The sequence below is a fragment of the Rhyacophila brunnea genome, unplaced genomic scaffold (assembly GCF_057557595.1).
Source record: "Rhyacophila brunnea isolate RB1 unplaced genomic scaffold, BYU_Rbru_1.0 scaffold_23, whole genome shotgun sequence".
Taxonomy (NCBI): domain Eukaryota; kingdom Metazoa; phylum Arthropoda; class Insecta; order Trichoptera; family Rhyacophilidae; genus Rhyacophila; species Rhyacophila brunnea.
Genome location: NW_028232893.1, coordinates 1,239,209 through 1,266,152, shown reverse-complemented (window position 1 = coordinate 1,266,152; position 26,944 = coordinate 1,239,209). Strand labels below are relative to the sequence as shown.

The following is a 26,944-nucleotide window of genomic DNA, read 5'->3' as shown; positions in this document are numbered from 1 at the left end:
TTTGTGGGTATATTAGAATGGTTTAGATGGGAGGTAATACATGATCTGTATTTATGTTTATAGGCAGCAGAGATGGCTCCAGTCCATGCAATGGTGACTCAGGCAGTGGACTGTTTATTCTACAAGACTCATACTGGTCTCTGCGAGGAATCGTCTCCGTCAGCCTCAGAGACCGAGCCTCCAGATTTTGCGACACGAAACAGTTCGTCGTCTACACGGACGCTGCTAAATACATGTCGTGGATCCGACAAATCATGGGGACTTAACCAAGCCAGTGCTGCAAACTCTTGGAAATTGTCTATTGTAAAATTACTCCAACGGAGAAGTGATTCTAATGGAAACCAAATAGAAATTATACCAATACATTTTTATTTTTTTTGTGATTTTCCCGAGGCTTTGACTGCGACTCGCTGTCATAATATAGCCTCTTCTCTTCTAGGTAGAAAGGGATCCGCCGATCAGGTCCTCACTACTATTCTGTTAAAGAACTTTACAATTTTGCCAAGCTCTTCCGTCTTACCCACCGCCAGGGTACCTTTCAATTCGTCGACATTCTCATAGATATCCACAATTCGCAGCTGTACTCTATGAAGTTCATATTTAGGGCATTGTACTGCTATATGTATAATGTCCTCTAAAACATCACATTCATCGCAGAGCTGCGATTCGCTTCTTCCCATGAGAACATCAAATCTTTTGCCCATTGTGTGCCCTGTTCTTAGCCTCAATATTAACTTAAGCTCATTCATCTTCAAATGAGACCAGGGCACCAACCGTGGTGATGGTAGAATAGACTTACTCCATTTCACTTTTTCTTTGATGCTCTATGGTGAAAATCTATCCACATACTTTAGCACATTTTCTTTATAGCCTCATTCCTATACCAATACATTTTAATTTGGCTTTTTATCTTATTATTATTTTATCATAATTGAAAGACGTGACTATATGACTCGTATTCGTAGACCCCTTCCCTATAGTTATCTATCAATATTTGCATTCGTCGTCCGCACAGTATCGAGATGCCTTTTCAGTACTTGGTTCTACCACCGAATCTTTTTAAGTGATTCCGGCTTTACTTGAGTATATTCTATAATATTACAACATTTTTATTAGCTCGTATTCTTGTTTGTCCAGTACAAATCTTGCAATCGATTTTTAACTAACTTCCCGACTCGCTAGACATTTGAAACTTTTAGAATATATTAGAACAGTTATTAAGCCAATGCATTCTTTTAATACTTTTAGCCATCTTTAAGCAGAATTGAATTCATTTTCAGTTAATTCTGTTTTGTATGGAAAGTTATTTCAGAAAAATCCGTAAAAAGTAAAAGACTATTATTGGTTGCTAAGTAGGTGGTCCTAGCAACAAAATTAATAATATATAAGTACGTGAGTTACTATGGAAATCAAAATGAAATGTCAAAATAACATTTCGGTATTCTATATTTGTTTGTTTGTTTTTTATTTACTTCATATTCATAAGTTTGAGCATGTTGAGCATAATAATTCAACAGAAAATTTAAAAAACGTTGTATATAAAAAGTTATTTTTATCTTGTAATTATTTTTAATTAACTATTTCTTTTATTCAACGAACAATTCACAACATCTAAGAATGTACCATTCTAATTATTGAACATACATAATTTTGAAAACACTCATGAGAAAATATAGCCAATAGAAAAAACCTTTTTTGAAAAAAGTAAGACACCCGGCGGGAATCGAACCTGCGTCTCTAGGGAATCAAGCCCTGTGCATTGCCACTATGCTATGACTGCCATGCTTAATTTCGACAAATTATAACTATTGTATATTTTAATACCTGCTCATAACTAAATTTGGAGAGCGCTGAATACTGACGAAAATTAATAATAACATTACATAAACAAAAATGTCCGGTACTCATACTTGGTAAAGGACTCTAAATGAGCGAAACACATGTCGTTGAACAAAAATATACGGGGTGAATATCCAATGATAAACAAAGGGATCCTCTTGGGGTTTGTCCATAAATTTAATGACCTTACACGATTCTCAGTATAATTGAAAATAGCGAGCTCATTTTGTACTTTCATGGTTGTGTGTTATGGAGCATGTGATTAATTTCAAGTTACTTTACAGCTCATTTTATATTTAAAAAAAATACTATGAATAATGAAGAATGTCATTACTTCGCGAGCAGTTAACAAAACTGCATGTTCATATGAGCGACAAACGACAGTGTCAAAAGACGCCTTTACGCGATAATTAGCATTATTATTATAACTATTTTCAAACGAACATTTCAATGATTAATCAATTCCAACGATCAATCAGTGTTATCACTAATGTAAAATAATAACACCAACACATGTATACAGGCGACAAAATATGTAGGTAAAGTCATCGACCAGGTTTCCGTAAAGGATTCAATTACATCTTTACAAAAACTTGGACTGGTGAGTGATGACCAAATACTCCAGAGTAGAACTCGGTCAAAACATATATATATAATATTATATTGATAATTGTATGTACATACCTATCAATATTTGATGAATAGAGACCGGACAAATAGAATATTCTCCAGAGTTGTAATCAGTCAATAGAAAAAAATATGAATAATTAAGTTATATTATGATTGTACTGTTTTCACATTTTATAAAATTAATATACAATGAACGGTTTGAAGGTGCAAGTTCGCCTGAAAAAGAAGCATATTGAATTTCATTGTAATAAAATAGGAATTTTTAATTTTCTCTATAAATTTAGCTAACAAAATATTTATAGTGATATAGATAGACCAAGATTTCTTAACGGATTCAATACAATGTTGATAAAATATATGTTAATTAATGATTGACGTATATAGTCTGGACTGATTAGATATATTTTCTATGTTATGTACTCAGTCCGAAGTCTGAACAAAAAAATGTGTAACAAAATAAATTTGATATGTGAAGAGTATAGACCGGAACAATTAGAAATTTTACTCCAGGGTTGTAATCGGACAAAAAAATGCTTTAATGATATAGTGGTATTATGATTGTAAAGTTTTAATAATATAATGTATATTTTATTTTGAGCGCATTAAAGGATATTGAAATTAGTACAAACTTTAAAGAACTGAAAATTTGATCCGATGTTTCATCGATCGATCAATTGTTTCGATGTAAATGTTTGTTAGGATTAAAATAATAAAAAAATTGATGAAATATGAATTAATTATTCTATACAACTGACCAAATAATTAGAGTGATTGATGAAGACTCTTTTTTATATTTCATCTAAATAAAAGATTTAATTTATGATAACCAACCAGAGGCCGAACCAATTTTATGGTTTTGGATTGTAGTAAATAGAAAAATGCATTACTTAATGAATAATAATAAAGTTTAATATTTTATAGAATTTAATAGACAATATAGTTTGAAGGCATTCCATGATATTGAAATTAGTAGAAGGGTTTGAAGTACTGGAAGTTTCGTCGATAATTTAAAACTATTTTAATATTGATTTTTTTAAAATATATTTTTTAAATAAAATACTGAAGAAGTGATAATATATAGTATTTTTAATCTTCTATCAAATTGTTTAAATTACATGTACAATAATGTTCACTATTTATTTGAAAATAATAATACCCTATTTAAACAAACGTATTTAGTATTATTTTTATTATTCTTTCACCCTGTCACACCCCAGCATTGGGGCATAAGACAAGCACGAGTCCGCATCACTTTCCTCGGTCTATCGCCAACTGCAGCGACTCCCTCCATGCCGTACCTGTAGCGCGTACATCGATTTTGTAGCACCGCAGGGTGAGGAAGGGCCGGCCACGGTGACGGAGCATATGTGTCAGCCACGTGAAGCGTCTTTTTGTGATTACCTCAATCAACGAGGGCTCGCATGTGTATTGATTGTAACGCTGATGATACGCTGCTGTTGGTTGAGGCTGACAGCAGGGCGAACATCAATTGAGTCATGGAGGAAACCAACGAAACCATCATTCGCACCTTCCAAGACAGAAGCCATTGTCCTCAAAGGACCGGGACGATTTAACTGTTCAGGCGACAAAATGGACACCATGTTAAATTTCCATCACCATGCCGAATCCCAAGTCTACAAGGTTAGGAGGGCCTTCCAGAGGGTCGGCCGCATGGCTGGCGTTGGATGGGGTTTTAATTAAGGGCGCTTAAGATCGCCTACGTCGCCATTTTTGTGGAGTCGTGGCTTATGCCCAGTGCTCGAAATAGAAAATTTTACGAACCGGAGCGCTCGATAATTTTCCCAAAAATGTCAGAATTTTTGTTATAACTATAGGTACCTAAACTACCTACCATGGAAGGATAAAATGCAAATAGCCATTAAAATGCACATCGACTGAAAATATGGACAGGTAACGTTTATCAGCGCCTCAGGCGAAAATACAACGAATTTTTACCAAATATACTCTTTTATATACATTTATTTTCCTTTTTGTCTCTGTTTTCTACATATGTACCATCTACCCCCACGGGACGTCACTGTATTTTACTTATAATTAATAATGTATTTATTTTGATTTATTTGATTTAATATGTTGATTTAGTAATAATACAATCAGGGGCGTCCCTAGAACATATGCTGTCCCTCAAATAGACTGAAAATGCCGCTCTTCCGTATTTCAAGAAATATTGTTATCCTTTACGTATATTAAAAAAAAAATTAAGAACCGGAACGTTATAATATTAAGTAAGGTGCTTGAGGATTTTACTAGATGGCTCGCTGGAAGTCGGATATTGTACGAACCGGTTCGCCATTTTCGAGATTTTTACGAGCAGGAACGCCATCTTCGGTTATGATCCTTTTGCATTGAGTGGTCGATAAAAGTCTTTTCATAAAGCGAAATTTAATAAAAAAAAAATAGTTTATATAATTTTTATTAAAGCCAGAATGAAAAGTATTTTCATTAAAATACGTAACTTGGATGAATCACAGGATACATATTAGGAAAAATCTCTTTAATTACATATTTGCATCTAAGGTTTTTCCATGTTACGTTTCTCTGGGAAATTACTGTCAGTCATTTCCTTTTGGTTGACGATCGTAACCACTTTGAAATGCAGCCATCTTCTGCGTGACAAAAACTCTTCACCCTCTACGGTCCTGCGCCATTATTCCATTGTACCCACCACTAGTGGAATGAGGCCTACCGTACAACTTCAACTGACGCGCTCCCGGTCCTGGCCGGCATTCTCCCGCTGGACCTGCATAATTATACAGGTCAGCGGTGCGTCAATGATACTCTTCAAAGGCGAGGAGGCCGTTGTTGGTGACTTTCACCTTGCCCCGCCTCCTCGGCTAGTTGCTGAAAAAGTAACCTCGTTGAAGCGGAGAATACTATCTTATGACGCTTGACGCGGCGTGGAAAACCTGGCAGCGACGGTAGGATGAATCAACCAAAGGCCGGCACACATATATGTTATTTCCAAATATTTGGATATAACCAAATATCTGACTCCTGACCCATCACACAAGTCAATTTGTGACTTGAATCGGTGGGTTCGCTGGCAAGCTCCTTAAGCTTAGACTTGTAAGCCGTCCGACATGTCCATGCGGAGGGGTAATTCAGGATGCCAACCACATCCTCTGGGAATGTCTTAGAATGTGCTCCGAACGGGAGGAGACGCGCAGGTCGGTCCAACCAGCTATTGGGCCCATCGGGCCGTCCGACTAGGTTGCTACTAAGGCCAATTATCTTGCATTTAAAAAAAATTGCGACTGCGGGCGTGAAGATATCTTCACATAATTTATGCTGTCCGTATGATTAGCTTCATTATTTTTGTTATATATACACTAGAATTATTTTTATTTTTATAATTTCCTTGTGCTCTTCTCTCCCCGGCACGTTGCATTAGAAAGTAACTTCTTTAAACTCAGTCAGAGCTCACTTTGAGCGTAGCAACCTTACTCCTGGGTATTTTCTTCTAGGACCTAGGGCATTCCCGACCTAAAACTGAACTAGATGCTAGATAGATTTTGGTTTGGAGGGATTAACTTCAATGTATATTTATTATGTTCAACATATCCACGTGGCGGAGAAATACAGGATGCAAACCATATCTTCTGGGAATGTCCTAAAATGTGTACAGAAAGTGAAGAGCTGCTCAAGTCGGTTCAACCAGCTGTTGGGCCCGTCGGACCGTCCGACCTGGTCGCCACAAAAGCCAATTTTATTGAATTTAGAAAATTTGCGACGTCATACTCCCAACGTGAAGATCTCTTCACTTAGAATGTTCGGCAGTTTTGTACATACTACCTTTATTTTGTTACTTACTACATTTTTTATAGTGCCTCTACGTGGTCATTAACGTATGATTTAGTGGGATAATTTTAGATATTTTAATAGATAGACGAGTATATTTTGATTATCATCTTTTATTATGGCTTGGTTTTGCAGGGTTTAATTAAATTTTAAAAACTAACCTACACCATCTGTAAATTATAGTAGTCTTAGTTCAATGAAAACAAATACGTATGACTGACAAAGTTGAGTTTGCACTATTTATGGCGGATCTTAAAAGCCTACCTCCACCCTTCGCCACTGAATTAGAAACATATTAATATAGGTTAGCACCTAATCGAATCAGTGACGTCCCGAGGGGGTAGGCAAATTGAGCGTCGCTTGGGGGCGGCAGTTACTCGAAGGGCGGCAAATCGAGGAGAATCATTTGGAATATATAGAAATAGCTATCTAAACTTATTAATAACGAAAATATCTTTCCAATAAAAAAATCAGCTCACTGGTTTTATCGAGTTCGCGATATCTAGTTTACTTCTGTTGCCCTTCGACGTCCTTGGTGACCAGAAACGACACGTGCAGATTTGAGAATAATTAGTCTGATATTTTGTTGATAAATATCCATACAACACATTTCTTAGAATATATTGGACTCATGAAAGGATATCAAAAATACTGTATAAAAAAACGATGCAGTTTGACGTATTAATTCACCTAAGTAGGCATTCATGTAGGTCAGTGGCGCACCCAGGGGGGGGGGGGGGGCAAGGGGCCCTGGCACCCCCCAAACATGAAACAATAAACATTGAAATTGAAAGACAATAAACTATACCTTGGGCTTAGACAAATAAAAACACGGCAAAAAAATGATTTGTAATTATTCTCCAGCACCCTTTTTAGAAAAAATTCTTAGATTTTAATTTCTAACACAAAATTTTCGAAACGCTAATGTCGGGGTTTCTTAGAAACCCAATCCCTAATGGAACTGTCAAAAAATTCTCGGTGTCCACCCGAATTCCGGAGTGGTGTAGGTCATGGCTGAGGAGGACTGACAGGGCTCTAGCCTGGGGGCCCGGCGTGTCAAGGTTGACCAGATAAGTGTGATAAACACACATCATAAATTAGCTTTAATAGTAAAAAAAGTTACCTGCGGCGCAATTATACTTCATGGCCATGAACATTTTAAATTATATAATTGTGCAATATATATTCTGATTATTACTCGACAGTTCCATTATTAAAGTAGATGTATTAAAAATCGCCAATAATTCACTGTATAAGTAGATACTCTTAATTTGAACTAAAATACAATTATAAATTAATTCCCAATTAAATCCCCCAATATTAAATCCTGAGTGCGTCACTGATGTAGGTATATTAAATTTAAATAATAATAATTAATACAACTAGTGTCGGTGGAGGATTCTTGTGGAGGAGGTCAAGCCAATTGATGAAATGTAGCGCTGAGAATATAGAAGAACGATTATCTATAGCGATTATAATTTTCCAATGATTTATATAACAAGTAAGTATATGAATATCACACTAGAAAAACGGTCAATCTCAATGAAAACCAGTTTCCAGATAAATATGTTAAAAACCTGCAAGACTTTATTTATTATAGTTCATAATAATACTTACTTTATATATATAATTGGTATATTTAATTCTGTATTATAATATTTTACAAGATTTTTTTCTTATATTTGAATTGTTTTTTTATAACTGAATGGTTTACCTAGTACAGTGGTCGGCAAACTCATTTGTCAACAGAGCCAAATATCAACAGTACAACGATTGAGATTTCTTTTGAGAGCCAAATTTCTTAAACTTACTATATAGGTTACTACACTGTTGACGTGATATAATTCTTAATAATGATCTTATTTATTGACAAAAATAAAATTTTTAGTAAGGTATCCATAAAATTAAATCATTAAAATGACTTAGAAACACTTAATGTGAACAATGGCCTTGCATCTCCTTGAAAAGTTTGGATAAGTCAGGTTTGTATGCTGTTGTTTTTAATTTTAGGCATGATTCCAGGTTCTCATCAATAAAACGACTTTTCAATTTACTCTTGATAAGGTTCATGCTTCAGGTTCATGAATATGTAGAACCGGAACGGAAGAAAGGGAAAAAATAGTAAACGCAAGATTTTTCAACTGATTACTTGAGTCAAGAATACTATTCCAGGTATTAAAAATCATCATATCTTCCTTCTTCAGGTCTTTTAAAGCAGACTACTAAACTTGTGCTGTGAAACATATTCACATTTGTTTTTATCTAATATATCCATATCATCACAGAGATGTTCAAATTTACAGCTCCATAATTCTTTATTTATAATAAAGTTGATAATCATAATCACCAATTCCATAACTCAAGACTCGTTGACTGCTATTGATAAAGCTGAAACCAATTTAAGATCTTCAACTTGCTAGTTGGTTATATTCGAAAACATTTTGACTGTTATATCTTTCACTGTTTTAGCCCGTACGTGGTTATTTGTGGCAGAGCCACACCCAAGGGGCCAGAGAGCCACATTTGGCTCGCAAACCGCGGTTTGCCGACCACTGACCTAGTACAACGAAAAGAATTGTAGTGGTTATTTCATAAAAGTTAAGTTACAGATAACATCATTGAGTTAAAATTAAAATCGTCGCCGGAAAACAGTTATCTACGCCTGTTTTCATTTGTGTCCGGAAACTTGTACGTATGTAGTTCGCCGTATCACACTTCACCGTGAAATGTTGTATCGGAAATATATGGCCGTATATTAAAGACTGTCCAACCCCTTTAGGTCGTATACTACTGACATAAAATTCTTGTCTAAATAAAACACGGTTCTTGTCCGTTTACACTTTACAGAAAGCCAGCAGCAAACAATTTTTGAAAATAGCAGATACCTATACTGGATTATTTGTTAGGTTAGGTTTTCATTCTTGAATTTATTAATTTTGCCAAAATCAGCTATGAAAATTGAATTAATGTTCATATTGAATCTAATAAAATTGGAGACCGTATAGTATATGGTCATCTCTTTCCGATAATAAAGCTTACGGCAAACTGTGCCACGGTGAAATGTTTTACTTACAATTTACATCAAGTCAAGTGGGAGAATGCCGGCCAGCAGGCCTATGACGTTATAACTGGTGATATGAAGTCACCCGACGACATGACGTAATTGTGACATAAGCCAATACACGCTCGAGGCAAGCCGCCCAACGCACACTGCTCACCATAGATATTATTATGCTGAAACACCTATTTGTGTATGGGGACAATAGATAACGCCAGTATTTTAGTAGCGTTATTTTCTCGAATGCTATTATCACTCCGGTAGTACGTCACAATGATGTCATATGACATCATGTCGACCGGGCGACTTCAACTCGCAAGTTCTAACATAAGGCCCCAGGACCGAGAGCGCGTCAGTTGAAGTTTTACGGTAGGCCTCATTCCACTAGTGGTGGGTACAATGGAATAATGGCGCAGGACCGTAGAGGGTGAAGAGTTTTTGTCACGCAGAAGATGGCTACATTTCAAAGTGGTTACGATCGTCAACCAAAAGGAAATGACTGACAGTAATTTCCCAGAGAAACGTAACCTTAGATGCAAATATGTAATTAAAGAGATTTTTCCTAATATATATCCTCTGATTCATCCAAGTTAGGTATTTTAATGAAAATACTTTTCATTCTGGGTTTAATAAAAATTATACAAACTATTTTTTTTTTATTAAATTTTATGAAAAGACTAATATCGACCACTCAATGCAAAAGGATCATAACTGCAAATTCATAGTTTCGAGAAAATTGCATTTGAAGTTTTGCATCTACTTATGCGTCGATGACATTGAGCTACTTTACAAGCTACAAACCGGCGAATTTACAATCTGCTTGTAAACTCACTCAGTGTCATCGTCGAACTAGTTAACAAGCAGATTGCAAACAATCTACCGAGAAAAGTTGAAAGCTGGGCTACTTTACTTGCTACTCGCTAGCGTGTGGGCCGATCTGCGGCTGCGCAGTCGAGTGATAGTGGCGAACCTGTCGGTAAAAAAACTAACTACTCAATACGTTTTGTCAAATAGTACCAAAAATGACGGTTTTAACTCGCTAGCTTGTTGGCTTCTTAGTGAGTGGAAAGCTTTGTGGGTCATCATCACAATCGCACTAGCTGACTCGCCCGCTTTTAAAGCTCGCCGACAAGCAGCATGTAAAGTAAAGTATCTCAATGTCTCGACGCTTTAAAATACAGGTGTAATATCAAATATCTCGAGTATGAAGATATTTTATTATTACAATGTTTTTCTTAGCTCGTACAAATCTTGCAATCGATTTTTAACTAACTTCCCGACTAGCTAGACATTTGAAACTTTTAGAATATATCAGAACACGATGCCAATGCATTTTTTAAATACTTTTAGCCATCTTTAAGTAGAATTGATTTCATTTTCAGTTAATTCTGTTTTGTATGAAAAGTTATTTCGGAAGAAATCCGTAAAAAGTAAAAAAATATTATTGGTTGATAAGGGAGTGGTCCTAACAACTAAATTATTAATATATACGTGCGTTACTATGGAAATAAAAATGAAATGTCAAAATGACATTTCAGTATTCTATTTGTTTGTTTTTTATTTACTTCATATGAAATACAAGTTTGAGCATATTGAGCATAATAATTCAACAGAAAATTTAAAAACGTTGTGTATAAAAAGTTATTTTTAACTTGTAATTATTTGCATTAAAAACAGAAACAGCACTTGTGTTCCTTTTACATTGTATGGGCGTTATAAGGGCTCGAGTTATTAGTTTGATATTTTGTGAAATGTTTATATAGTACAATATCTTTTAAAGCCAGCTAAATTGCATTTTGAGTTTCTTTGTAACAGAAACCTGAAATTTCTAAAACTAAAACGCCGTAAGTACTGCGGTTTAACAAAAGCGTTATTTCTGGACTTAAGAAGGCCACTGTTATCAGGTATATACAGCGCTCAAAATGGAAAATTTTACGAACCGGAGCGCTCGAAATTTCTAAATATATTAAAATAAGTAGTTATAAAATTTTATAAAAATAAGTGTTGGATTTTTTTTATATCGTCGGTGTTTTGTAAAAAGGGCGAATAAACCAAAATGCTTACTTTACAGGAGAAAGATTTTTAACTTTTGACATTTATGTATTAATTACCTGTGGATGATTATAAATATCTAACAAGTTTATAATAAAGCTTAGAAAAAATTCTGTCCGTATAATAGGCATTATCTTTCATTATTATTATCCTAAGAGATTTTGGAAAACGCACTAACGGCTCATTTAAGCGACATTTTATTGTTATTTTTACATCTTCACTTCAAAATGTGCGCTACCGATTCATCTACCGTTTGAATTGACCACATTTCACAAATTTTCAATGATTTTACAGGTACTTGACGTTTATATCCGATATTTTCTTACACACCGTATACGATCGCCATATTTACTGTCCACGCCTGTCAGAATGACGTCTTCGTCGCTTAAGACCTTCTAATCCTTTATTTGACAAACGGATTCGATTATTTTTATTCAAATATCGTAATGTAGGCATTGGCGCACTTTTTTCCGGTGAAAAAACCATAATTTTGGTACAATTTCCACGTAAATAAAAATCTGACAGGTGTGTCCGCCACTGGCCGTCATATCATAGATAACGTGATATTCCAAATTTTATTTTTTTAAAATACTTTGTGGCTGTTCACCTACTATTTTTGTTATTGAATAATTACCTAGGCTACTAATTTCCATACTAAAAAAGTTGCCATTGCAAACAATGAAAGAAATTAATACGAATTGTTATAGTTATCAAAATGTGTGATATTGTATAATATCTACCTATTTTTTTCGTCCCTATCATCATCAATCTTGACCTATACACTGCTGGATGAAGGCCTCCTCAGCCTTATTCTACTCCTTACTTACACATGAATTGTTATATTTATCAAAATCAGTGATATAATATTATTATCTACCTATCTATATATAATGCCATTATTATCACGAGCCTCAATAAATCCACTGCTGGATGAAGGCCTCTCTACGTTGATTGTATTCTTGACAGTATTGAATTTCTAATATTATTTATCTACATATTCATATCGTCATCATAATCATCATCATCATCATCAACTAGGATCAATCCACTACTGGATGAAGGGTTCCGCAACCTGATTCTACTACTATCGGTTTAACGAATTTGTGATATTATACCTATTTCTATCATTCTTATATCATCGACCTGAACCAATCCACTGCTAGATAATGGCCTCCCTAGCCCGGTTCTACTCCTTTCTGTCATATGAATTGCTGTATTTATCAAAATCGGTGATATTATATTTAAAAACATATTCATATCGTCATCATCATCATCAACCAGGATCCATCCACTGCTTAATAAAGACCTCCCTAGCCTGATTCTACTCCTTTTGTCATATGAATGTATGTATTTATCAAAATCTGTGATATTATATGTATCTACACATTCATATCGTCATCATCATCATCATTATCATATACCTGAACCAATCCACTGCTTAATAAAGACCCCCTTAGCCTAATTCTACTCCTTTCTGTCATATGAATTTCTGTATTTATCAAAATCGGTGATATTATATGTATCTACACATTCATATCGTCATCATCATCATCATCATTATCATATACCTGAACCAATCCACTGCTTAATAAAGACCCCCTTAGCCTAATTCTACTCCTTTCTGTCATATGAATTTCTGTATTTATCAAAATCGGTGATATTATATTTATCTACATATTCATATCATCATCATCATCATCATCATCGACCTGAACCAATCCACTGCTTAATAAAGACCTCCCTAGCCAGATTCTACTCCTTTCTGTCATATGAATTTCTGTATTTATCAAAATCGGTGATATTATATGTATTTAAATATTCATATCGTCATCATCATCATCAACCAGGATCCATCCACTGCTTAATAAAGACCTCCCTAGCCAGATTTCGACCTGAACCAATCCACTGCTAGATAATGGCCTCCCTAGCCCGGTTCTACTCCTTTCTGTCATATGAATTGCTGTATTTATCAAAATCAGTGATATTATATTTAAAAACATATTCATATCGTCATCATCATCATCAACCAGGATCCATCCACTACTTAATAAAGACCTCCCTAGCCTGATTCTACTCCTTTTGTCATATGAATGTATGTATTTATCAAAATCTGTGATATTGTATGTATCTACATATTCATATCGTCATCATCATCATCATTATCATATACCTGAACCAATCCACTGCTTAATAAAGACCCCCTTAGCCTAATTCTACTCCTTTCTGTCATATGAATTTCTGTATTTATCAAAATCGGTGATATTATATGTATCTACACATTCATATCGTCATCATCATCATCATCATTATCATATACCTGAACCAATCCACTGCTTAATAAAGACCCCCTTAGCCTAATTCTACTCCTTTCTGTCATATGAATTTCTGTATTTATCAAAATCGGTGATATTATATTTATCTACATATTCATATCATCATCATCATCATCGACCTGAACCAATCCACTGCTTAATAAAGACCTCCCTAGCCAGATTCTACTCCTTTCTGTCATATGAATTTCTGTATTTATCAAAATCGGTGATATTATATTTATTTAAATATTCATATCGTCATCATCATCATCAACCAGGATCCATCCACTGCTTAATAAAGACCTCCCTAGCCAGATTCTACTCCTTTCTGTCATATGAATTGCTGTATTTATCAAAATCGGTGATATTATATTTATCTACATATTCATATCGTCATCATCATCATCATCGACCTAAACCAATCCACTGCTTAATAAAGACCTCCCTAGCTTGATTCTACTCCTTTCTGTCATATGAATTGCTGTATTTATCAAAATTGCTGATATTATTTTTTCACATTCATAATATCGTCATTATCATCATCAACCAAGATTAATCCACTGCTGGATGAAGGTTATCCCAACCTTATTCTACTCTTCTTGGTCATATAAACTGCAATATTTTTTTAAATTTGTGATTTTATATACCTACCCATTTATATCGTCATTATCGTCATCAACCTGTATCAATCCACTGCTGGATGAAGGCCTTTTTAAGCTGATTCCACATCTTTAGGTCTTATAAATTCCTATTATTATCAGATATAATATGTATTACTTCATTATTTATCAACATTTGTCTCGATATGAATGTCCCACACCGGGAAACTATATTGTTTAAGGTTAATTTTTAAAACAAAATATGATTTTTAAAATATTATTCTGTGGCTCCAAGCATTTATTTTTTATAGACAATGAAACAAAATAATGTTTAAATTTAATTTTTATGCTGCTAACCTTTTTCTATTATGTAAATGGGACCCGAAAGAGATTAATATTCGCGTTATATTGGATCGCTATTTATGATAATCACGATTGAGATGTATAACTATTTATCATATTTAAATGCACATACCTACACATATATTGTATTAAAATTAAAATGACAGTGGTAGCAATCGGCGATTGCCAGCTGTTTTGCTAGGCTTAGCAGCCTGAAATGGTGTCAGATGATATTGAGAAGGCCAGACTCCAGAATAAACTACGCACATGACTCCAAATTTGTATTTGCAGTGACGACATGCATATCGTAAAACTGACAAATCAGATAAATTTTCAATTGTCTGACGTGAATGAAAATCCATCCCGAAGGGAAAACTATGGCGCCGTCTATACACACTTTACAATTATTATATTAAAATCCAACACCAAGTCACTATGATGAAAAGCTGTCTGCAAGACCTAGCGAGACAGACTGGCGAGAGCCAGCTGGCTCAGCTAGTCTTTCATTATTATTATCCTAATAGATTTTGGAAAATACACCAACGGCTCATTTAAGCGACATTTTATTGTTATTTTTACATCTTCACTTCGAAATGAGCGCTACCGATTCATCTACCGTTTGAATTGACCACATTTCACAAATTTTCAATGATTTTACAGGTACTTGACGTTTATATCCGATATTTTCTTACACACCGTATACGATCGCCATATTTACTGTCCACGCCTGTCAGAATGACGTCTTTGTCGCTTAAAAATTTTTAACGAATTCGATTATTTTTATTCAAATATCGTAATGTAGGCATTGGCGCACTTTTTTCCGGTGAAAAAACCATAATTTTGGTACAATTTAATACGTATAATATCTTTTGACAGCGGGGTACGCCACTGACGGCCATTTCATAGATAATGTGATATTCCAAATTTGATTTTTTTAAAATACTTTGTGGCTGTTCACCCACTATTTTTGTTATTGAATAATTACCTAGGCTACTAATTTCCATACTAAAAAAGTTGCCATTGCAAACAATGAAAGAAATTAATACGAATTGTTCTAGTTATAAAAATGTGTGATATTGTATAATATCTAAGTATCTATTTTTTTCGTCCCTATCATCATCAATCTTGACCTATACACTGCTGGATGAAGGCCTCCTCAGCCTTATTCTACTCCTTACTTACACATGAATTGTTATATTTATCAAAATCAGTGATATAATATTATTATCTACCTATCTATATATAATGCCATTATTATCACGAGCCTCAATAAATCCACTGCTGGATGAAGGCCTCTCTACGTTGATTGTATTCTTGACAGTATTGAATTTCTAATGTTATTTATCTACATATTCATATCGTCATCATAATCATCATCATCATCATCAACTAGGATCAATCCACTACTGGATGAAGGGTTCCGCAACCTGATTCTACTACTATCGGTTTAACGAATTTGTGATATTATACCTATTTCTATCATTCTTATATCATCGACCTGAACCAATCCACTGCTGCATAATGGCCTCCCTAGCCCGGTTCTACTCCTTTCTGTCATATGAATTGCTGTATTTATCAAAATCGGTGATATTATATTTAAAAACATATTCATATCGTCATCATCATCATCAACCAGGATCCATCCACTGCTTAATAAAGACCTCCCTAGCCTGATTCTACTCCGTTTGTCATATGAATGTATGTATTTATCAAAATCTGTGATATTATATGTATCTACACATTCATATCGTCATCATCATCATCATCATTATCATATACCTGAACCAATCCACTGTTTAATAAAGACCCCCTTAGCCTAATTCTCCTCCTTTCTGTCATATGAATTTCTGTATTTATCAAAATCGGTAATATTATATTTATCTACATATTCATATCGTCATCATCATCATCATCATCGACCTGAACCAATACACTGCTTAATAAAGACCTCCCTAGCCAGATTCTACTCCTTTCTGTCATATGAATTTCTGTATTTATCAAAATCGGTGATATTATATTTATTTAAATATTCATATCGTCATCATCATCATCAACCAGGATCCATCCACTGCTTAATAAAGACCTCCCTAGCCAGATTCTACTCCTTTCTGTCATATGAATTGCTGTATTTATCAAAATCGGTGATATTATATTTATCTACATATTCATATCGTCATCATCATCATTATCATATACCTGAACCAATCCACTGCTTAATAAAGACCTCCCTAGCTTGATTCTACTCCTTTCTGTCATATGAATTGCTGTATTTATCAAAATCGGTGATATTATATTTATTTACATTATCATATCGTCATTATCATCATTATTATCATCATCATCATCGACCTGAAACAATCCACTGCTTAATAAAGACCTCGCTAGCCTAATTCTACTCTTTTCTGTCATATGAATTTCTGTATTTATCAAAATTGGTGATATTATATTTATTTACATATTCATATCGTCATCTTCATCATCATCGACCTAAACCAATCCACTACTTAAAGACCTCCTTAGCCTGATTCTACTCCTTTCTGTGATATGAATTTCTGTATTTATCAAAATCGGTGATATTACATTTATCTACATATTCATATCGTCATCATCATCAACCAGGATCAATTCACTGCTGGATGAAGAGTTCCGCAACCTAATTCTACTACTATATTATACCTATTTCTATCGTCCTTATCATCATTGACCTGAACCCATCTATTGCTGGATAAAGGCCTCCCATGCCTGATTCTACTCCTTTCTGTCATTTGAATTGCTGTATTTATCAAAATCGGTGATAATAATATATTATATCTATTTATATTTCCATTATCATTATGAACCTGAATCAATCCACCGGTGGATGAAGGCCTCTCTAAGTTGTTTGAATTTCTGTCGGTCATATGAATTACTATATTTATCAAAATTGCTGATGTTATATTTTCCCATTCATAATATCGTCACTATCATCATCTACCAAGATTAATCCACTGCTGGATGAAGGTTATCCCAATCTAATTCTACTCTTCTTGGTCATATAAACTGCAATATTTTTTTAAATTTGTGATTTTATATACCTACCCATTTATATCGTCATTATCGTCATCAACCTGTATCAATCCACTGCTGGATGAAGGCCTTTTTAAGCTGATTCCACATCTTTAGGTCTTATAAATTCCTATTATTATCAGATATAATATGTATTACTTCATTATTTATCAACATTTGTCTCGATATGAATGTCCCGCACCGGGAAACTATATTGTTTAAGGTTAATTTTTAAAACAAAATATGATTTTTAAAATATTATTCTGTGGCTCCAAGCATTTATTTTTTATAGACAATGAAACAAAATAATGTTTAAATTTAATTTTTATGCTGCTAACCTTTTTCTATTATGTAAATGGGACCCGAAAGAGATTAATATTCGCGTTATATTGGATCGCTATTTATGATAATCACGATTGAGATGTATAACTATTTATCATATTTAAATGCACATACCTACACATATATTGTATTAAAATTAAAATGACAGTGGTAGCAATCGGCGATTGCCAGCTGTTTTGCTAGGCTTAGCAGCCTGAAATGGTGTCAGATGATATTGAGAAGGCCAGACTCCAGAATAAACTACGCACATGACTCCAAATTTGTATTTGCAGTGACGACATGCATATCGTAAAACTGACAAATCAGATAAATTTTCAATTGTCTGACGTGAATGAAAATCCATCCCGAAGGGAAAACTATTGCGCCGTCTATACACACTTTACAATTATTATATTAAAATCCAACACCAAGTCACTATGATGAAAAGCTGTCTGCAAGACCTAGCGAGACAGACTGGCGAGAGCCAGCTGGCTCAGCTAGTCTTTCATTATTATTATCCTAAGAGATTTTGGAAAACGCACTAACGGCTCATTTAAGCGACATTTTATTGTTATTTTTACATCTTCACTTCGAAATGAGCGCTACCGATTCATCTACCGTTTGAATTGACCACATTTCACAAATTTTCAATGATTTTACAGGTACTTGACGTTTATATCCGATATTTTCTTACACACCGTATACGATCGCCATATTTACTGTCCACCCCTGTCAGAATGACGTCTTTGTCGCTTAAGACCTTCTAATCCTTTATTTGACTAACGAATTCGATTATTTTTATTCAAATATCGTAATGTAGGCATTGGCGCACTTTTTTCCGGTGAAAAAACCATAATTTTGGTACAATTTAATACGTATAATATCTTTTGACAGCGGGGTACGCCACTGACGGCCATTTCATAGATAATGTGATCATCATCATCATCATTATCATATACCTGAACCAATCCACTGCTTAATAAAGACCCCCTTAGCCTAATTCTCCTCCTTTCTGTCATATGAATTTCTGTATTTATCAAAATCGGTGATATTATATTTATCTACATATTCATATTGTCATCATCATCATCATCATCATCGACCTGAACCAATCCACTGCTTATTAAAGACCTCCCTAGCCAGATTCTACTCTTTTCTGTCATATGAATTTCTGTATTTATCAAAATCGGTGATATTATATTTATTTACATATTCATATCGTTATTATCATCGTCATTGACCTGAACCAATCCACTACTTAAAGACCTCCTTAGCCTGATTCTACTTCTTTCTGTCATATGCATTGCTGTATTTATCAAAATCGGTGATATTATATTTATCTACATATTCATATGGTCATTATCATTATCATCATCATTGACCTGAACCAATCCACTGCTTAATAAAGACCTCCCTAGCCAGATTCTACTCCTTTCTGTCATATGAATTGCTGTATTTATCAAAATCGGTGATATCATATTTATCTACATATTCATATCGTCATCGTCATCATCATCATCATCGACCTAAACCAATCCACTGCTTAATAAAGACCTCCCTAGCTTGATTCTACTCCTTTCTGTTATATGAATTGCTGTATTTATCAAAATTGCTGATATTATATTTTCACATTCATAATATCGTCATTATCATCGTCAACCAAGATTAATCCACTGCTGGATGAAGGTTATCCCAACCTAATTCTACTCTTCTTTGTCATATAAACTGCAATATTTTTTTAAATTTGTGATTTTATATACCTACCCATTTATATCGTCATTATCGTCATCAACCTGTATCAATCCACTGCTGGATGAAGGCCTTTTTAAGCTGATTCCACATCTTTAGGTCTTATAAATTCCTATTCTTATCAGATATAATATGTATTACTTCATTATTTATCAACATTTGTCTCGATATGAATGTCCCGCACCGGGAAACTATATTGTTTAAGGTTAATTTTTAAAACAAAATATGATTTTTAAAATATTATTCTGTGGCTCCAAGCATTTATTTTTTATAGACAATGAAACAAAATAATGTTTAAATTTAATTTTTATGCTGCTAACCTTTTTCTATTATGTAAATGGGACCCGAAAGAGATTAATATTCGCGTTATATTGGATCGCTATTTATGATAATCACGATTGAGATGTATAACTATTTATCATATTTAAATGCACATACCTACACATATATTGTATTAAAATTAAAATGACAGTGGTAGCAATCGGCGATTGCCAGCTGTTTTGCTAGGCTTAGCAGCCTGAAATGGTGTCAGATGATATTGAGAAGGCCAGACTCCAGAATAGATTACGCACATGACTCCAAATTTGTATTTGCAGTGACGACATGCATATCGTAAAACTGACAAATCAGATAAATTTTCAATTGTCTGACGTGAATGAAAATCCATCCCGAAGGGAAAACTATGGCGCCGTCTATACACACTTTACAATTATTATATTAAAATCCAACACCAAGTCACCATGATGAAAAGCTGTCTGCAAGACCTAGCGAGACAGACTGGCGAGAGCCAGCTGGCTCAGCTAGTATTATAATATTTTAAAAAGCCTAGTATGTCACATTCGCATTTTATTCGTAATACTAAGTGGATATTCCTGTGTGGAGATACAAATTCGCCGTTTTTACACAACAACTAGTGACATACATATTGTTTTCTCATTAAAATCTAGATTTCGGCAAAATGGTTGATTCGCCCTTTTTACAAAACACCGACGATATGGTCTATCTAGGTCAGATCGTCAAATTATTTTTTTTTCATGAGACAGAGTCTATGTAGTCTATGAGATAGTTTTACTAATTTCACAAACCGGAACGGCGCTCCGGTGCGCTATGGTCCATTTTGAGCCCTGGGTATATACTATAGAAAGCCCTGAAGGGCAACGTCTGAGTAACAGTCGTAAGAGTCTGCAGGTTTAACTAAATTACGCGGTCACCTAAGACTAAGGACCGAACAATCAGCAGAGACAGCCAGATCGCGATTGGCTGAGATTTTCAAAAAATATTTAACAAATTTTTGTGTTTTACGAGAAATAGAGGTTAACCACTTGCTCATTCTAATAGGTCCATACTCTGAATCCAAAAACACATTGAAAACTAACACGTGAATTTGCCAGACCAGGGATTCGAGCCCGGGACCCCATGATATTATATACCTGATCACCGCCATCTTTAGATTAATAAAGCCTGAGCATAAGTTTTTTCAAAAGGAACGAGTGGTCTACTGCCATTCTATTTTTATTGATAACGTACTTGCAAGCAGAGTTTGGTATTCATGACCGAAGAGTATAAATAAGTTATTAGTTATTGTCGTTTAGAATCGACTGTCACATTGATAAACGTCCTAGTGTATTATGATATTATTATACACAGAAGAAGTTTACTTATAGGCCATCCATGGACTGAAACCGTATGCGGTTTCGAACCGTGTGCCGTACTAAGTTTATCTTTTCTGTTCATGGAAATATATTTTCACAAAGTAGGTATATTATAAGCATCTGATCGTATCCGTTTATACCATACACTTACACTTACAAATTTAGTGAAAATATATTTTCATAAACAAAAATCATAAGTTTAGTATGGCACACGAATCGAAACCGCATACGGTTTCAGTCCATGAATGGCCTATTACTTTGATCGTAATTATTAATAACAGATAACCACTAAATCAGATGAAATCCAAGGTCTCCAAGATATGTTAAAATAATCTGAAACTAAGAATACTCCGACAAGTGAACACGACAGACACGTCAGTACGAGCATTCTATAGAACAATGCCAGGTCATCCATAGACAGCAACGGGAGGGGCGGAAAAATTAGGAACAGTCGTGTGAATGTATCGGCTTTCTACTTGAGTCGGCAATGAGCTGGCGCATAACCGTTTAACTTATATGAAGGTTACTAACAGGAGAAGAACATGTTATGTCACACAAATGTCAAACTGAGACACCTATCGTTGATTAAAAACTTTAAACTCTAAAGAGCGTCTGTTTTTGTCTGGAGTTGCTTATAGCGCCCATCCATTCGTCCAGTATTTCACAGGGGGAGACTTTTGGTTTATGATTTCTATGCACTATCAAGAGTGTCAAGTCTGACGTGAATTTAGACCATAGACAATACATGTTTTTACCCTGAAGCAACATGAAACAACAAAGTAGGTTTGAAAATAAATGTAACAAAGACGAAAGTCATGTTCAACTGCTTTGCGGGCCAAAAAGAGATCCTCATCAATGGCGCTCAGCTCGAACAGGTGAAAAGCTACATCTATCTGGGACAACAAGTGTCTATAGATGTACCTATGTATATTTGATGAAATTGTTCGCTGAGTAAAGGTAGGCTGGAGTGCTTTTGGCCGCCTAAATAATGTCTTCAAAAGTGACCTTCCACTGTGACTAAAGCACAAAGTGTTCAACCAGTGTGTGCTTCCCGAGATCACATATGCTTGTGAAACATGGACCCTAAGTAAAAGAGAGATCCAGAAACTTAGAGTAGCACAACGTGGTATGAAGAGGTGCATGCTGGGCGTAACGCGAAAGGACAAAAAGAGAAATGAGTGGATAAGGAAGCAAACAAGGGTTTGCGATGTAATAGAGTTTATCAAAAGCCTTAAACGGAGATGGACTGGACACATAGCTCGAAGAAGAGACAATCGTTGGACAAATCTAGTCATCCAGTGGTACCCAAGGGGCACGAAACGGCCACAGAGTCGCCCTAAAAGCCACTGGATTGACGAACTGATAAAGTTCGGCGAAAATACATGGCAGCGAATAACACAGGACCGAGAGAGTTAGAAGAAGCTTCGGGAGGCCTTCATCCAACAGTGGATTGACCCCGGCTGATGATGATGATATAGTATTACCCTTTTGGCAAATTGGACGCAATGAGAAGTGCGATTATTACTCCGAAAAGGAAAGGAGGAGGGCAGCAGAAGCATAGGTATATTCTCTTGGCTGCGTAACCTTTGTAAGTGACTCAATGTCCAAAGCTTTAAGGATCTGATACGACTGACCCAGGATAGCGAGGTGTACTTACAGCAAATTGGACATCAGCAGAATATAATATATTAGGTTCCATGACAAAACAGAACAACGATAAATATAACTATGACCTTTCAGGAAAAATATAAATTTAATATTGAAATTGTCCTATCTCTATTATGTTTATAGATTTTTAATAGCACAGATTTTCAATACGCCATTATAAATCAAATTATATACCTAATTTCTGCATTCCTAATCACTAAAAAGTCTCAAATAAACATGACACAGCGCTCGAAATGGAAGATTTTACGAACCGGAGCGCTCGATAATTTTCCGAAAATATTTACATATTTATGTAATAATTGTACGTATTATATAGAAATATACCTACCAAACTCAGTCGACAAAATGAAGTGACTATCTTTTAACTTGTGGCAAGCAAGATTAGGGAATAATGTTGTCGGCCCCGCATACAAAAGCTGCGCTCCGGTGCGTTCCAGTCCATTTAGAGCGCTGACGGGACATAACTCGGTGTTGCCGGCAAGCTTAGGATATCTCATCTTAATCAATATAGTATGTTCAAAATAATCGGGTGACTAAGTACAACGAAATAATGACCTAACCTAAATAGATTCCACAAAAAATAATGTTTCATTTTTCCCCTGGCTGTTCTGTTTTGTCATGTTCTGTTTTGTCCGGTTACCCAATATACAAATGGAGGAATATTTTATAAAGCATGCAAAGGATCTATTGGAAGGTTTTACAAGATATTCTGGATTCGTCATTTGGATGACGTTTTCAATTATTATTAATTGTGGAAATAATACTTACATAAATACTCATGACATTTTCCTTGTGATGGATACTAACTTTATAGATGGACTTTAGACAATATTAATTTACATGAGGCAACTTCCTAAAATATAATATACCATTATAGGTATAGTAGCACCAATTGGAGGAGAAGATATAATGCTGAGCTCTACGGGCTGTACGAAGATTGCAGCGCAGTTCAATCAATTAAGATTGGGAGACTGCGATGGCTAGGTCATGTGCACCGTATGAATGACAATGAACCGGCAAAGAGAGTGATGTCCAGCAATCCGATAGGACGTAGAAGAAGAGGGAGGCCAAAGATTCGCTGGTTGGATGGAGCTGCCAGTGACTGCCGTACTCTGGGGGTACCAAATTGGAAAGCGGCCACACTGGATAGGGACAGGTGGAGAGAGCTGTTGGAGGAGGCCAGGACCCACATCGGCTTGTCGCACCCCTGAGGATGACGATGATGATAGGTATAGTTCCTAATAATTACCAAGAATAATATATATAAACTATTTCTTTTATTCAACGAATAATATTTCACGTGATTTGCGATGTAACATTCTATATTATATTAAACAAACATAATTTGAAAACATCTCAGTCAGTGGTGAGGGGCTAAGATTAGGGATTGCAATACCGAATGAAAATGTCAATACCGGTTTTTCGGTATTTCTTATTGAATACCGGTATTGGTTTAAATATGAAGTAAAACAGAAGTGGGTACTTATCAGTAAATATAGCCATTAAATATCTTTAAAACATTATTTATAGCAAAAACATATATACATACCCACATTTATGATGTTGAATTTGAATATATTGATAATTTTAACAAAAGCCCTCAAAAAGACTAGTTCATCAAGAGAAAATAAGTCCGGCTGCAGGAAAAGTTTCTTAAATTCAACGCTTATAAAGTCATCAATAATTATACAATATATTAAATTTGATGAATTTTGTTTTATTATTATTTCACCTTTATTTGATTCAGTGAGTATATATTATTTGCATTTTAGCAGCACATAACTTAAAATTCATTTTCAAATACTTAAACGAATATGGTTTTTTAATACCGAAAATTCCGGTATTTTGGATTTTTAAAACCGGTATTGCAATCCCTAGTTAAGATTCGACATAAATATTGCACACTAAACTTTATCAGTCATACTTTTAGATTAACATTTCATTGGAGAAATCCATGACATGGGTTAGTAATTGAAGTAATAGGTGTCTACTTTGATTTAATAAACAAAAATCGATTGCCAAAGTAGCTTGATTTAGAAGAGCGCTGATTAAAAGTGGCCAATAGTTAAAGTTTGTCGCAATTAGTATGTCACTGCGTAGCATAGAGGTAATGCGCGGATGGGACATAAACCCGGAAGATGCAGGGTTCGATTCCCTGCCGGGGTGGCTTACTTTTTTCAAAAAGATTTTATCTATTGGTTATAATATATTTTCTACGAAAGTGTTTTTCAAAATTATGTATGTTTAAGAACCATTAGTTAAATTCGTCGTAATTCGGCGCAAATCCAGTGGTTACAGGTTCAAGGTTTTTTCTGGTGGGTATTTATAAAGATGGGATGTTTTCAAATTATGTACGAGTATGTTAAATAATTTACAGTCGAACTTGGTTATTACGAGGAAGATGGGACCGACTGAATTTGCTCGTTATAAGCATTACTCGTTATATCGTCTACATCATTTTTCGCGCCACGTTCTATTTCAGCATATAACATAAAATATCTGAAAACCATCGTAAAAATCCCCGAAACAAGCATGGCATTCATAAACTACAAAAGAAGTTGTTTATTGTAATGAAGTGCTGAGCAGCCGCGCGCTGCACGGTACCTTCTGACTTCACAAAGCTTGAATTTTTTACATGCAATTTCAACCATATGCGTGGATGCTTTTTCAATGTTGTCGGCGAAAACACAAATTATTAGCTACTTAGACACTTAACTAGTGTCATAAACGCAATCCGATCCCGGCGGCATCGTTCTAGTTAACTTCCCGTTTGGATTTTATTGCTTAGGGTCAAAAATGTTGTTTTTAAACGATCGACACATTAATAGTTTTGATCGGTATACCCAAGAAGTAGCTCGTTATAAAAGTGAATAAATATATGGAGAAAATTGTAAATTAAAATGTCAACGAATGTTTCCTCATTACATCCGAGATCTCGCTATTTCCGTGATCGTAATAATTAAGTTCGACTGTATATATTTTCCGTACATCTTTAATTATTGGGCTTTCTACCTGGTAAAAATAATAATTTTTCATAACCTGTTTTCACATTTTCTGCTCTAGTTGTAGGATTCTTGAAAAGGCAATATATTGAATGTGGAAATTACCTTATACCAATTCATTTTCAGTAACGATTGTCATTTAGTGCGGTGTGGACGTGTCTTTTCAAGAGTTATATTTATAATATTATCTATACTAATAGTAAAAAATAATTATTTGTCTATGATATCGAAATATTTGCCTTTTGATTAACGTTAATCTATGAAACATAAACTGAAAAATTACTAGATTAACGTTGATGAAATATGCACAGCTTATAGACAAAATTATCGGTACCAATTCATGCTACCGGGTGCTCTTGCAAGTTGAATATAAAATCTGTAGTTTTGCTGATCTTGTAGATTAGTTATTTACTAACGGTTTCAGTGTTTATTAATAATGTTTTCAACAAAGTCGATCTCGGTAATTATGTTTCTCTTGATGAATGTGAAGGGTCAAGTCTCCACGTCTCATTGTCAGAGTATCTTCAGATATGAGACAAACGGATTAGAGGGTTATGGGATTGTCAAGTTGCCTGCTCCACCATTAGGAACTACAATCACACTAAAATTGACGTTGTCAATTAACGCTACGCTACCTAAGGTATGGTTTTACCACATTTTTATTAGCTCGTATTCTTGTTTGTCCAGTACACATTTTTTCTTGTTTGTCCAAGATTTGTATTGGACGATTGAAGATTTTTAACTAACTTCCCGACTAGCTAGACATTTGAAACTTTTAGAATATATATCAGAACACGATGACAATGCATTCTTTTAATACTTTTAGCCATCTTTAAGCAGAATTGAATTCATTTTC

At 34.8% G+C, this 26,944-nt stretch overlaps 2 protein-coding genes across 2 annotated transcripts in view; both read left to right on the top strand.

Moving 5' to 3' along the window:
• Nucleotides 1–348, top strand: part of LOC147069323 (serine protease gd-like) — a 49,318-nt gene extending 48,970 nt beyond the window's left edge. Inside the window, exon 7 of the mRNA XM_085950737.1 lies at nucleotides 64–348. Within this exon, the coding sequence (XP_085806863.1) occupies nucleotides 64–266 (203 nt within the window). The 3' untranslated portion in view covers nucleotides 267–348. The remainder of the gene's footprint in view (nucleotides 1–63) is intronic.
• A 4,817-nt stretch (nucleotides 349–5,165) lies between these two features.
• LOC147069322 (chymotrypsin B-like) overlaps nucleotides 5,166–26,944 on the top strand; it is a 41,842-nt gene continuing 20,063 nt past the window's right edge. The window contains exon 1 of the mRNA XM_085950735.1: nucleotides 5,166–5,339. Within this exon, the coding sequence (XP_085806861.1) occupies nucleotides 5,166–5,339 (174 nt within the window). The remainder of the gene's footprint in view (nucleotides 5,340–26,944) is intronic.